The sequence below is a fragment of the Pogona vitticeps genome, chromosome ZW-PAR (genome assembly GCF_051106095.1).
Source record: "Pogona vitticeps strain Pit_001003342236 chromosome ZW-PAR, PviZW2.1, whole genome shotgun sequence".
Taxonomy (NCBI): Eukaryota; Metazoa; Chordata; class Lepidosauria; order Squamata; family Agamidae; genus Pogona; species Pogona vitticeps.
The window spans coordinates 7,446,663-7,459,884 of NC_135800.1; the positions used below are offsets into that span (position 1 = coordinate 7,446,663).

Sequence of the window (13,222 nt, forward strand, 5' to 3'; positions counted from 1 at the left end):
TTACTGTCTTTAAATCATACTCTATTTTGAGCTTTATGACTGAAGAGCAGGAAGCAAATACAGCCTACAGACAACCTTTTAAGCGTGTGATGTTTAGGAATCTTACTGTCTTGAAAACTTCTCTTTTACAGATAATTTAAGTTGCAAAATCCGCTAACACAGCTGACATCCCCAGAAAGGAAGATGACAATTGTGGAAGGAGGCTAAAACAAAGCCTCACAGAGTTTAAGGTTTCAAAGCAGAGGTGCTGGACTACAATGCCAATAATCCCCAATAGGCAAGGCACCAGACTGGGGAAGAGCGCCCCATATCAAAGCAAAGTTTGGAAAGTTAATGGCAGGGGGAGGGAGAAGAAGTCCCACAATCCACCAGACAGAGGTCAAACTCTGTTACCATATCCCATGCAAACAATGAAGGATGGACTTGCTTTATTAAATGTATAAAATAGCATACAATAAACTCCCTTTTTACATTGCCTCTTTAAAAGCTGCATAAACGAGGAAGCCCCTGGTTTCCGAGAAATTTCAAGCACGGTTAAAGCGATCTTACCCCTCTACACCAAAGACATGAATAAAACCACAGAATCACACTCATCTCCAAAAATATCATTGATCAAAGAACAGGAGCAGCTTCTTTCTTCAACCAAGTGCAAAGTTCTTTAAAAGGCTTTTCGGGGGGGGGGGGGGGGAAGGAAGAGCAGAAAGTGGAGAAACGCCACCCGGGATGAATCTGAAACCTCCTGACTGTGTCCACTTTTTGAATTTCCAGGGAAACTGTCAGTTCCCCGAAGCACTAAAGCCTTTTCAAATTCATCAAAAGCAAAAAGGGAGACCTTATGGTATAATCTCATGACTCTCCAGACCAAATAACAGACCAAGAAACAGGATTCCGCGGTTAAGAGAGCCAAACCCCAGCAGCCAAAGTTTGTAAAATACTTCATGACATATATTTACTAAACAGAATTACTCTGACTCTGACATTTACAGAGCTGAGGATTCAAGTCAAGAGGCGAGTGAAGGCGATGGGACACCCCGAAGTATCAGAAAGGTGGCGAATGTCCAATCCACTTTCTTCAGAGCCTTGCCTGTGAAGATCAAACGGAGCCAGGCCACGCTTGAGTTTCTAAGAAGGCTCCCAAGGAGTAGCCGAATCATGACCTCCAGAAGGACGCCGGCAGGAATCCTCTTGGTAAGGGGATTTCCTTCCGTTGCAAACATTTCTAGGAAGGAAAGAGGAAAACAAAGGTTTCGAAACTGGTATTCCACCACTGCGAAGCAAAGGAACCAGCATTTGTTCTGTACCAGGGACACTGGGAGGGACGTGGTGGCGCTGTGGGCTAAACCGCAGAAGCCTCTGTGCTGCAGGGTCAGAAGACCAGCAGTCGTAAGATCGAATCCACGCGACGGAGTGAGCGCCCGTCGCTTGTCCCAGCTCCCACCAACCTAACGGTTCGAAAGCGTGCAAATGCGAGTAGATAAATAGGGACCACCTCGGTGGGAAGGTAAACAGCATTCCGTGTCTAAGTCGCACTGGCCATGTGACCACGGAAGATTGTCTTCGGACAAACGCTGGCTCTATGGCTTGAAGAATGGGATGAGCGCCGCCCCCTAGAGTCAGACACGACTGGACAAAAATTGTCAAGGGGAACCTTTACCTTTACCTTTAGGGACACTGGGATGCAGAGAAGCAGACAAGCCCAGAACGATGGTGATGGGAGTTTAGCCATCTGTGGGGTGGGGTGGCCTCTTTTGGACTCAGTGGCAGGTTAGGAAGCTGGCAAAGGTACTATGACTGTGTCGACTGGATGTGATCAGGTGGCCAGAAGCCCTTTGGGATCAACTGATGCTTCTAGACCAGGGGTTCCCAACCTTTGAGTCCCCAGGTGTTCTTGGACTACAACTCCCAGAAGACTTCGCCGCAGAGCTGTGCTGGCCAGGATTTCTGGGAATCGTAGTCCAAGAACATCTGGGGACATAAAGGGTGGGAACCCCTGGTCTAGTAGATCTAGAGCTCAAAGCCCTTGGAAATAGCAGCCAAGACAGCAACGTACAACAACTTGGTGCTCACCGAAGTACCGAAATAAGGGAGGAAACGCCGTATTACCTCCAAAAACTGCTTGAATCGAATGAGAGAACCCATTTCTCCGGCGTTTGTAATGGCTTCAATCCTGCAAAGGGAAGGATCGGGAAACGGCGTAAGGCTAGACAGATCATCCGCTGATGGTTAAAGAGAAAAAAACTGAACAGCCAACCAACAAGAAGATGCTACGGGCCCCGATGGGGCCTTGTCGGGTGTATTAATAAAGGTACTGTATCCAAGACTTCAAAAATCACTGCATTTTACTACCCAGCCCTAGTTTAAGATCTCAGGTTGAAACCCGCGCTTAAGTTTAGGTATGACCACTTGAGAAAGGTGCGTATTCTCCATGACGGACTCCAGAAAGAAGCAAGAACGCTGACGGGTCAAGGAAACAAGGACACAAGAGAAAAGGATGGAGGGAGGGAGCTCTGCCCCAGAAACAACATTCCCGCATGATGAAATATTCCACTTTATACCTTGGCAAGTATTCCTCTTTAATCAGAAGGATTGTTTTCCAAAACTGCGCCTGGTACTGCTTCATCAGGGCATGGCCACAGACCTGGGGAATTAAAAACAAAACAGGAAGAAGCTTTAAGGCACCTCATCAAACCCTTTTATTCTTCTTTCAAGCTTTACTATTAAAGAGGCCTTAGTTTCCAGAATGACCGGCTCTGTCGGCAAAGCCCCTCCTCTCTCCCCACCCGCGGCTCTTTGACTGCTTTTCTCCCTTCCTGACAGAACGGAACAAAACAAATGGAGGGGGGGGGGGACGCATCTGTCTGTGCAGCCACACAGCGACACACAAAAACCCTACACCAGCAGCGGCGGTCGGAACGAACAACACCGACTCTGCCAGCTTGGCCCTCCCCACCTCCGGCTGCCCCTCCCTCTGGAGCCACAGCAGATATAATGAGAGAAAGTGCTGACCGAGGTCGCCAAGGGGGCACTCACGTCGACAGGAAAAGCCATTCCATCAGCAGGTCCAGTGGCTTTCAAGCCCACCCAAATAAGGCCCTCTCGGGTGCTGCTGATGTTCATAGGTAAACATGGAAAGCAGCCACCGGGCGGCACAAGAGCCAAGGACGTTTTGCGTCTTGCAAAGGGTAGGCCCACGGCTAAACCGGTTAAGTGGGCACCCAGGTAATCCCAATGAGGCAATTAACTGGAATGATCGGGCAGGATTCTGGCCCAAGGAACCAGTCTCCTTAAACTCCCTTCCCTTTTAAGTTAGTCTTCTGTCTCATGATCTCTGGGCTGCAGGCCTCCAAAATGGGAAGCCAGGAAAATCCCTGCCTGCTTTTTTCCCCACCCAGTCTTCCAGAAGCTCCTGCTCCTTCCATTTTCTAGAGTTGCAGTGCTGGGCGGGGGGGGCGGAGGGCAGGGGAGAAACAGGGCACCCACATGGGTTTGAATCACGACCTACCTCCAGGAAGTCAAACAGAAGGGTGGCCGTCACATCGGCCAAAGGTTCCATGTTCAGCATCTGCGCTAGCCAGCGCCAGGCGTGGCGCAGCCCGTGGGGATGAGTCTAAAAAGAGATGAGAAGATGTTCAAGTGTGGATTCTGTGTCCTCGAAGTACGACCAAGCAGCCAGCCCCCCGGTGATCCCGGGCTTCCTTGCTGTGTTGTCGTCCTTCTGTGCTGTCAGTCTGGAACCGACTCATAGCAACTCTAATAAGGCTTTCAGGGTAAGTGAGCTATTTAAGGAGTGTTTTTATTAGTTCCACTCCCCCAGTGAGTTTCCATGGCTTAAGCGGGGATTCGAACTCAGGCCTTCTGAGTCCTCGCATCGAGCAGGGGGTTGGATTTGATGGCCTTACAGGCCCCTTCCAAGTTCCCGATTCTGTGACTCATCCGATGCCCATCCAGCCCCTGAAGTCTCCAACCCCTTCCCCAAATAAGACAAGGCACAGACCCCTTGCTTTTCTCTGTAAGGCCACTGGAGCTGAAGGATAGCGGCGTAGAGGCGGATCATCCCGGACATCCGTTTCAGGAAATTATCCTGAGCCTCCACTGTGGAATCCTTCACTTTGTACCCGAGCGTCCTGCGTGCCAGACAATGGGTAAGTCTCGTTAGTGCAAGACCACAAACCCCTGTGGTCAGAGCTCAGTTGGAGCCAAAGCAAAGCTCAATCCGCCCCATTCCAAATCCACCAAGGATCAAGCAGTAGGGATACAGAGCAGCAGGTGTGCTCGCTGGAAGGAAGAGAAGTCTAACTAAAACGTAATACTCAAGTTGTGTCTGAGAAGCAAATAAAGGGGGGGGGGGGAGAGAATAAAACCGGACCTCTGTGCCTGTGGGTCAGCCACTTTATAGGCCGGATGTCTTTGGCCGTTCAACATAATTACCTCTGATATTCCTCCAGGGAAGTTCCTTCTTTCAGGGCCGGATAGAACGGGACGGCATAAGGACACTTCTTGTGCAAATGAGCTAAGATCAGGCTGCCCACCCGAGGGTGCAGCTCCCAGATACCCGAAGCCACCACAGCGATGGGGAAAGCAGCTTCGTGATGGGAGGCCACTTCTTCCTCGCCTTGTTTCTACAGAAAAGAGAGAGATAAAAGACATGAGGATCGGGGGCCCCTTCTGATTCATTCTCAGAGGTGCCCCCAACCCCGTCTGGCTTCCAAGAGGCCACTTGGTAGAGGAGGAGGAGAAAAACGACATATTTCCGCAGAGAGGGCAGAACCAATGGGCTTTCCTTACCACGAACTTTTCCGCCAGTTTGAAATAAGCAAACTCGAGACCTTCGGGATGTTGGGTGACGGAGATGTTGTGGCCACCACAGGCAACGGGCTTTCCGGAAAGGAGGCTGTGGATTTTTTCAAATATCTCTTTCAGCTGGGAACCTGGGGAAATGGGTGTCAAAACGTTTAGAAGGCAGACACACTTGCCCTATCCGAGTTGACAGACCTTTGTTTTCAGGACTGCAGTTCCCAGAATCCTGTACAGCTGCCGGAGGATTCGGGGAATTCTAAAGATTCTACGATACAGTGGTGCCTCGCTTAATGATTACCTCATTAAACGACGAATCCGCTTTACGATGAGGTTTTTGCGATCGCAATAGCAATTGCAAAGCAATGTTTAGATAGGGAAAATCTGCTTGATGATGATCTGTTCCCTGCTTCGGGAACTGATTTTTTGCTAGACGATAATTCTAAAACAGCTGATTGGTGGCTCTAAAATGGCTGCCCGCTGTGCAAAATGGCTCCCCACTGTGCTTTAGGAAGGATTCCTCGCTTTACAGGCACCGGAAAATGGCCGCCCTATGGAGGATCTTCGCAAAACGAGCAGGAATTTAGCCCATTGGAACGCACTGAACGGTTTTCAATAGGTTTTTTTAAAATTCACTTGACGACGATTTCGCTTAACAGCGATTTCAACCGAACGGATTATCGTCGTCAAGCGAGGCACCACTGTATAAAGGAATTGATTTTAAACCTTGTTGGCTGATACTACTTATTACGGTGATTGTTTTAGCAACCAAAAAGGTAAATTTCTTTTGCTGCATGGATAATTTCGGAAGCATATCCAAAAATCAGATCACGTAAGGGATAACGAGATGGCGAAAAAATGTCTGTGATAAGTTCAAATGACTCCTTCAGTTGCTCTGGAATATCCGAGAGAAACAGCCTTTCCAATTAATATTTAAATTAAGAGAGCAGGCTGCAGCGTCACAACTGAAAGAAAAAGAGGACCCACACACCTGCCCACTCAAAAAAGCATCACAAATGTTATTAACCAGAGAACATTGGGACGAGAACTTAACTACCAAGCGGGTCTATGCAGGAGTCAGGAAGGCCTAAATTAACTCAGCCAATGGCTGGGATCTGGGGAATCACAGACCCCAAAATTAACTTTCCCAAGCTAACATCTCCAATCTATGCAGCTTAAGGCATGTTATCCGCATGGTGTCATCGCTGTGGCCAAAAGATCCCGCTGTCCATCTAACTACCTTGAATGGTCCAAGATCAACACTCACCTGCTCTAGTAGAAATCTGGCTAACAGGGATGGTAGCAGCTTTCTGTAGATCCATTTTAATCTTTTTCACCTTTAAAAAGAAAGAAACAGTCACAGCCGGGCATTGCCTAGTTTTCAGGAGGTTATAGGTTCCCCCCCCCAAAAGGAAAAACCTTAAAACCAGACTCGAAAATTGATCAATCCAATTATTAAACCCGCCGGGAATGAAGGCTTTTGAGTCGCCTGCAAGGGAGGGAGAGAGGGCTTTAAAAGCTAAACGTTGGGGTGGATGTTTTAAGCTATGAAGATCTGCAATTAAGCTCAGTTCCAAAATGGAAGGTCTAGGTAGCATATTTCAACCTCGGCGCAAGCTAGGCCTCCGGGACTGCATTGTCCTTCAGACAACGAAGGTCCACTGATCTTGGTCTGCCGGCCACAAAAAAAACCCAAAACTCTACATTCTGTACATCTGCATGAAGTTCTCATGAAACTTTGGGGTGTTGTCACCTGACTGTCTTTGCTGTTTGCCAGCTCAGTAAAGGAAGCGACGCACTGCTCGCGCTCCTTCTGCAGTTGCTCGTACCACTGCATGGTCTGTTCTTCCGCCTTCAGCTGAAGCCCTAGGAAAGGACAAAATGACACACTAGCAGAAAGAACCCAGGTTACACTCAGGGAAAGCCCTCAAAAGCCACACACACCGGCAGCCTTCCGTGGATCTAGATGTGTGTGTGTGTTCTTTGCTGTCAAGTCAGAATCGACATCTAGTGACCCAAACAGACTTTTCAGGGTAAGTGAGATATTTAAGGAGTGGTTCTCCCAGTACCACCGCTCTCCCAGTCAGTTTGCATAGCTGAGCAGGGATTCGAACCCAGTTCTCCAGAGTCCTAGACATCACTCTATCCGCTACATCACACTGTGAATTCAAATTTAGTTGTACAGTGGCGCCCCGCATAGCGACGTTAATCCGTTCCAGGATTAACGTCGCTATCCGGAATCGTCGCTATGTGGGGGGGGGGAACCCCATAGGAACGCATTAAACTCTGTTTAATGCATTCCTATTGGGGAAAAACTCACTGCTATGTGGGGAATCCTCAATCCGGCCGCCATTTTCGCCACCCAGTAAGCGAGGGCAGGGCGCGAAAACGCCACGGGCGGCCATTTTGCTGATCTGGCGGCCATTTTGGAACTGCCAATCAGCTGTTTTCTAAACATCGCAATGCGATTGCAAAAAACGGGTTGCTATGCGAATTCGTCGTTAAATGGTGCACTCGTTAAGCGAGGCACCACTGTACTTAAAAAGCAGAGCCACTGAAATTGATGGGGGCGAACGCTAGCTAGAAATGGGGGAAGCTCCTCTCCCTTTTGCTCTCCCCTAATAGTCTGCCACCATAGCCCATTCTGGGAGGAGGGCCCCCAAAACAAGAACCGTTTTCCCGCCTGTAACCCAATATCCAAGTGGGCCGGAGAGGGTGCAGATTGTGCTCTGACATCCTTGACGCAGATCGTACTGGGGATGGTTTCCCTCCACCACGCTCACCATGATCAGGGACCTGGGCTTTCGCCAACTCCGGTTTCTGCAGTTTATCCTTCTTCTGTTGCGCCGCCGCTGTTGTTGCTGCTGCCGTTGCCGCCGCCGCCTCCGCCGCTGTGGCTGCTGCCGCCAACTCTGCATCGCGCCTCTTCTTCTCTTCCGCAGCCAGCGCAATCTCTTGCTGCATGTTCGAAACCAGATGATGCATCTCCAGTAGCGCCTGGTTGGCTGCAACCACGTCTGCCTCAGCGGGGAACGCTCTCTGCCACGAAACAGGAGAAAGGGAAAGCAGGGGGGGGTAAGCCTTCCAACGAGCCCTCACTGCACGAGATCCGAGGGCTGCTCAGCTTGCCCTGTTTGGGCAGAACAGCCGTTCGCCAGCTGAGAAGCCAGGGAACGTATGCAAGCTTTTGAGTTTTCCAGGCGCCTTCAACAGGCTAGACGGTAACAAACTCAGGGCAGCGATGGAGGGCAAGGCGTGGACGTCCTTGAGGTCTAAGACATCTGAGACCGTGGATTTAAAGGCACGAAGATCTGGAACTCAGATCCAAGAGGGTACAACAGGCCTGGGAAGGGACAAAGTCACGATTTCACCGCACGACCCACTGGGAAGAAGGGAATCGGGAGAATGCTCTTTTCTCTCTCCTCGCATTGCACTTGCATTGAAAATTCTGGAGAAAGTCTCTCTCTCTCTCTCTCTCTCTCTCTCTCTGGCAGGCCCTTTACCTCGTTAGCCAGATGAACGATCCCCGAGACTTCCCCGCAGATCTGATTCGCCCGACTGCTGTAGAGCGAGAGGTCCATCCCGGGCAAGTCTTTGGGCCTGGAATGGAGACCCATCTGCTGGTGGATGCGCAAAACCTCCTCCTGGATGGAGTAGAGGCGGCGCAGGCGTTCCTGGCTCTCTTCCCGGCGGTGGCGGTCCAGCTCTTCCTGCCGCTGGCGCTGCTCCTCGGCCTCGCGCAGCTTCCGGTTCAAGAGCTGTTGGCAGGAAGGACGGAAGCTTTAACGTTCCAGGGAAGAAACAGAATGGACAGTAAAGAGGGATTTCTGGGTTTCCATCTCTCCGTTTCCCACAGCCAACAGGGACTGAGATCCTGATCAGGGGGGGTCCCTCCACATTGGTTGACAGACAAGACAGGGAAGAGGGAAGAGACGGGCCAGGGTGGGCCCCCGTCTTGGGTCCCGGCAGGCTGACACCCTGCGCTCCCCCCAGTCGGAGCAGGAGAGGGCTCCGAGGGCATCTCCTGGCTTTGCCGACTGCTGGGCAGGGCACCCTCCACGCACAGATCCAGACCTTTGCTCTGCGTCGGTGCTCCTCTTTCAACTTCTCCTGTTGGCCCTGGGCTTCCCTGGAGCTGAAACATAAGCAGAAGCAGCCGCTGGGAAACGGGGGGTCCCAAAACAGACAAAGGCGGCCAGGAAAAGGCTTCATCTCTCCTCCTGGCGGCCGCCTATCCCAGCCCAGCCTTGAGACTTTCTGCCTGATGAGCGGAGACCACGAACGGCTTCAGTCCAACAAAGCTCTTCCCCCTGGAAGAGGGCAGGGCTGGCACCAACCCACCTGTTCTCCAGCTCTTGCTGCAGGTGCTGGCATTCTTGATGCCGCTTGAGTGCCTTCAGCTCATCGAAGCGCTTCAGCAGCTCCCTCGCCTCCTCGGAGGCAGCCTTCACCACCAGCTCCTGCAATTCCAAGCGCTCCTTGATATGCTCCTGTAGATCAGGGAGGAAAAAAGGAAGAAAGAAAACCTGATACCCACGCAAAGAGAAGCTTTGATGATGGACAAGAACGGTCACCCTATTATCGGTGGGAGCATTTTCCCTCTTTTCCCAAGTAATACCTTTGGGACAAACGCAGGGTCAACGTTTCTTGACCAAGACATCCGACATTCTCACCCTAGACGTCTCAAGCAAGATTTTGCTACTTAAACTGTGGTCGCCTCTTCAGCCGGGACTTTGCACTTACCTTGGACTTCAATGTCTGGATTTTCTCATGCAGCCGAATCAGGCCCTCTACCGCTGTGGCTTTGGAAAGCGGACACACGGTGTGGGCTTTGTCATGGTTTTCTTCCAACCCTCTCCATTCCTCATGATCCTGGACGGACAAGAAGAGGAACCAAGTAAGAAGGCAGACTCAGGATTCATGGTGCCTCGCATTGCGACCTTAATTCATTCCGCAAAAAATCGCTGCAGAATGAAAACATCGCAATGCGAAATTAAAAAGTCCATAGAAACGCATTAAAACGCAATTAATCCGTTCCTATGGGCTTAAAACTCACCGTTCAGTGAAGATCCTCCATAGCGCAGCCATTTTCGGTGCCTCTTAAGCGAGGAATCCGTCCCAGAAAACAGTGGGCGGCCATTTTGTTTACCCGGCGGCCATTTTGAAACCGCCAATCAGCTGTTTTAAAATCGTTACTTTGCGATGCTCGGTTCCCCAAGCAAGAACTGATCATCGCAAAGCGAAATTCCCCCATAGGGAACATCCCAAAGTGATCACAAAAAATATGTCACAAAGCTATGTTGTCACTAAACAGAGCAATCGCTATGCGAGGCACCACTGTATTTATTTATTCATTCATCCAATTTGTATCCTGCACCCATTAGCGTCACAGCACTACTCTGGGCAGGTTACAGTTCACAACACAGAAAACGAACATGAAAATAGAAATATTACAACCGATAACAATAACCACCACCACCCCCCAAAAAAAAGGAAGGAAGGAAAAACAAATTGGTTGAGAGTAGTTAGTGATTGGATGGGAGACCACTAGGGAATAGCAGGAAGCTCCAGGGAGGGCTGGGAATGGATCCGTCTGGAAACTGTGGAACCATGGCTGCCAGGCAGAGTTCCCTACACAGGGCTAAATGAAACAAAAAGTCTGATTGAACAGAAAGGACCTTTTCTAGTTGCAGGCAGGATGCTTTCGAAACCCTGCCTAGAAATCCCAGGTTTTCCGTGGTAGTCTTAGATCCAAGTACAAACGCTTCTATTTAGTAACAGAAAATCAGCTGTCAGGCTTTTGTTGTTTAGGTGAACAGGAAGTTCAATTTTAATATGGTAATGGAAGTGCAGATTCACAAATGTAGAGTAAAAGCCGGTGTAATGACTAAAAGGTGAAACAAGCTGATGTCATGCTTGATTGTTAAGCAAGACCAGCTATAATGGTGAAATGTGATTGGTTTGTTCTGGGTATAAAGGTAACAGAAACAGAACAGACCTTTGCCACTCAGCAATAAATCTGGTGGTCATTTACTTCTATGTAACTATTGCTCTGAATGTTGTTATGCCAAATGTATATTGCCTTGTCCATACCCAATATACCATGATCACTATCTCTCATGCCGTTTTCTTCCCCACGTCTAAGTCTCTTAGTTTGCTAAATTTAAGTGGGAGGAATGGAAGCAGTCTGATAAGAGGCTCCGTATAACGAGTGCCCTTCGTTTTCAAGGATTGTCTTTCAAACAGAGTGCTCTTGCCAAGCCTCACATTCTAAGTTTTCTTGAGGCCAGGGCCTCATTTAAGCCTCTGGAGTTTTGGCCCCACGCCAACAGAGACACATTTACACCCTAGATATGTCTTCCCTCTTTGAGGACCCAGTGATTCCGTTTCCCCCTTGCACGCGTCCCTGCCCGTCACAAGCTGCAGATCTCAGAAGGTTAAAGGTTGATCGTCAGAGACGGCCTGGGATACCTGCGTCTCACTCGGGGCTTCTGTCGACAGGGGTGTGGAGACCGGCTGGTTGGCAGGCGGCGTGTCGAGCGAAAGGGAGGACAAGCCATGGACGAGAGTCGACTCATTAGACGGTGTGGGCGTTGGAGAATGGGAAAGTATTTTTTCCAGCACCCAGCCAGGGTAGGGTGCCAGCTGTGGAGGCCTTCTGTATTCTTCCAGAAGTTCCTAGGATAAAAAACAAATCACCTAAGCACAGACCATAGTGTATTCTTTAAAGCAAGCATCTTCTGCTGAAGGAATTGCAGACCATTAACTGATCTAGAACAGAAAATGAGGAAGAATCTTGTTGATTTTTTTTAAGGACTGAGAACCTTAATTCTCACCTGATCTGGGATGAAAACAGTGGCCTATAAACACCATAAGAAATTCATTGCATCAAGGCAATGAATTTGAGCCTTGTTGGGTAGATAATGAGACACGCTCATCTAATATGGGGAAGGTAGCTCTGGAGCCAGAGGTTGGGAGTTTGATTCCCCACTTCGGCCTCCTGCACAGGGGATGGACTCAATGCTCTGCAGTTCAAAAGTTTGCTTTTATTGTTGTTGTTGTCGTCATCATCATCATCACCACCACCACCACTAATATGTTCCCGATAAATGTCCTCAGCCCTGGAAGGACAATGTAAAGCTTTCTGGATGTTATCAGAGTCCTGTTCCCATCACCCCCCACCCCAGCCAGCATGGGGAATGATGAGATACAGAATCCAACAACCTCTAAAAAAAGACACACAGCCTGTCTGCCTCTGATCATCCTTGCCTTTCTTGCCCATCCAAAAACAAAGAGCCAGGAAGCATCCACCCACCCACCCACCCTAGGAACAAAACCTCAGAGGATGTGACACACCGCTGGGCTGGCGTTCTGACCAAGAAAAGCAGAATTTCTCCTTCAGAAAGGTTTGTAGATAAAACAGGTCTATAAGGCAGGGCTGCCCTATCTTGTTCTCGGACTACAACTCCCACAAGTCTTGACCACCAGCCTGGATTTTTCTGGGGGTTGTAGTCCAAGAACATCTGGGTGACACCAGGTTGGGAAAGTGCTGCTCTCTAAGGCAGTGATCCCCAAACCTTGGGGCCTCCAGATGGACTCCAGCTCCCATAAATCCTGGCCAGCAGAGGGGGTGGTGGTGAAGGCTTCTGGGAGTTGTAGTCCAAGAACATCTGGGTGACCCCAGGTTGGGAAAGCGCTGCTCTCTAAGAAGAAGGCGAGGAAGGAAGCCAGCTGCCCAGCTGTTCTAGGGACTGCAACTCCCAGCAGCCCCCAGGGGAACCACCGCCGGGGGGGGAGGGAATGATGGGAGTTGTAGTCCAGCGGAAGGGAAAGGTTCCCGGGGGAGGGGGGAAAGGGGAAACCTCACCTCCTGGTCGGGGCGCCAGTCTCGGCAGTAAGGCAGCTGCCCTTTCCGGCTCCTCCGCAGGGCCTCCACCGTCTGCAGGCGGAACCGCTCCGACGGCATCGCCACCGCCCGAAAGGAACGCGCGGACGGTACACGACGCCCCGCCCCACGACGCCCCGCCCCCCGAAGGCCCCGCCCCCGCCTCCTCAGCCACTTCCGCTTCCGGGGGCAAACCGGAAGAAAGTGGGAGCCGCCTCCTGGGACGGGGGGTGTCCCTCCGCCTCGTTTCAGCTCCCCGGAGAGGCGTCATAGTGGGGGGTAGAGGTGGTCATGGCAGCTGTAGTCGGGGATCATGGGAGTTGTAGTACCAAAGCTTCTCGACGGGGCGTGTTTGTCGTAATTGAGGGGCCCTATTGGGAATGGGGGTGGGGAATTGAAAGCCTTCCCGCTTGAGCCCGGAAGTCGCCTCCTCCGTCGTCGAGAAACCACTCTATATTTTTGCTCTATGCTTTGAAATAGAACTTCGCAGAGCTGCAAATTTATAGACGTGCCTGCCTGCAGGGAATGCTGGTGAAAGATGAG

General features: G+C 50.4%; 1 protein-coding gene across 1 annotated transcript; it reads right to left on the reverse strand.

Annotated features, from left to right (window-relative positions):
• Window positions 1-411: 411 nt before the first annotated feature.
• GLE1 (GLE1 RNA export mediator) lies at window positions 412-12,811 on the reverse strand. Its single transcript, XM_020793454.3, has 16 exons — window positions 12,662-12,811; window positions 11,266-11,472; window positions 9,538-9,666; window positions 9,136-9,284; window positions 8,869-8,929; window positions 8,298-8,552; window positions 7,578-7,833; window positions 6,548-6,660; window positions 6,062-6,131; window positions 4,786-4,928; window positions 4,429-4,619; window positions 3,995-4,124; window positions 3,503-3,607; window positions 2,556-2,638; window positions 2,104-2,167; window positions 412-1,219 (listed from the first exon to the last, which is right to left on the reverse strand). The coding sequence occupies exons 1-16, from the start codon at window positions 12,758-12,760 to the stop codon at window positions 1,151-1,153; spliced, it is 2,124 nt and encodes a 707-aa protein (XP_020649113.3). The 5' UTR covers window positions 12,761-12,811; the 3' UTR covers window positions 412-1,150.
• Window positions 12,812-13,222: the final 411 nt, after the last annotated feature.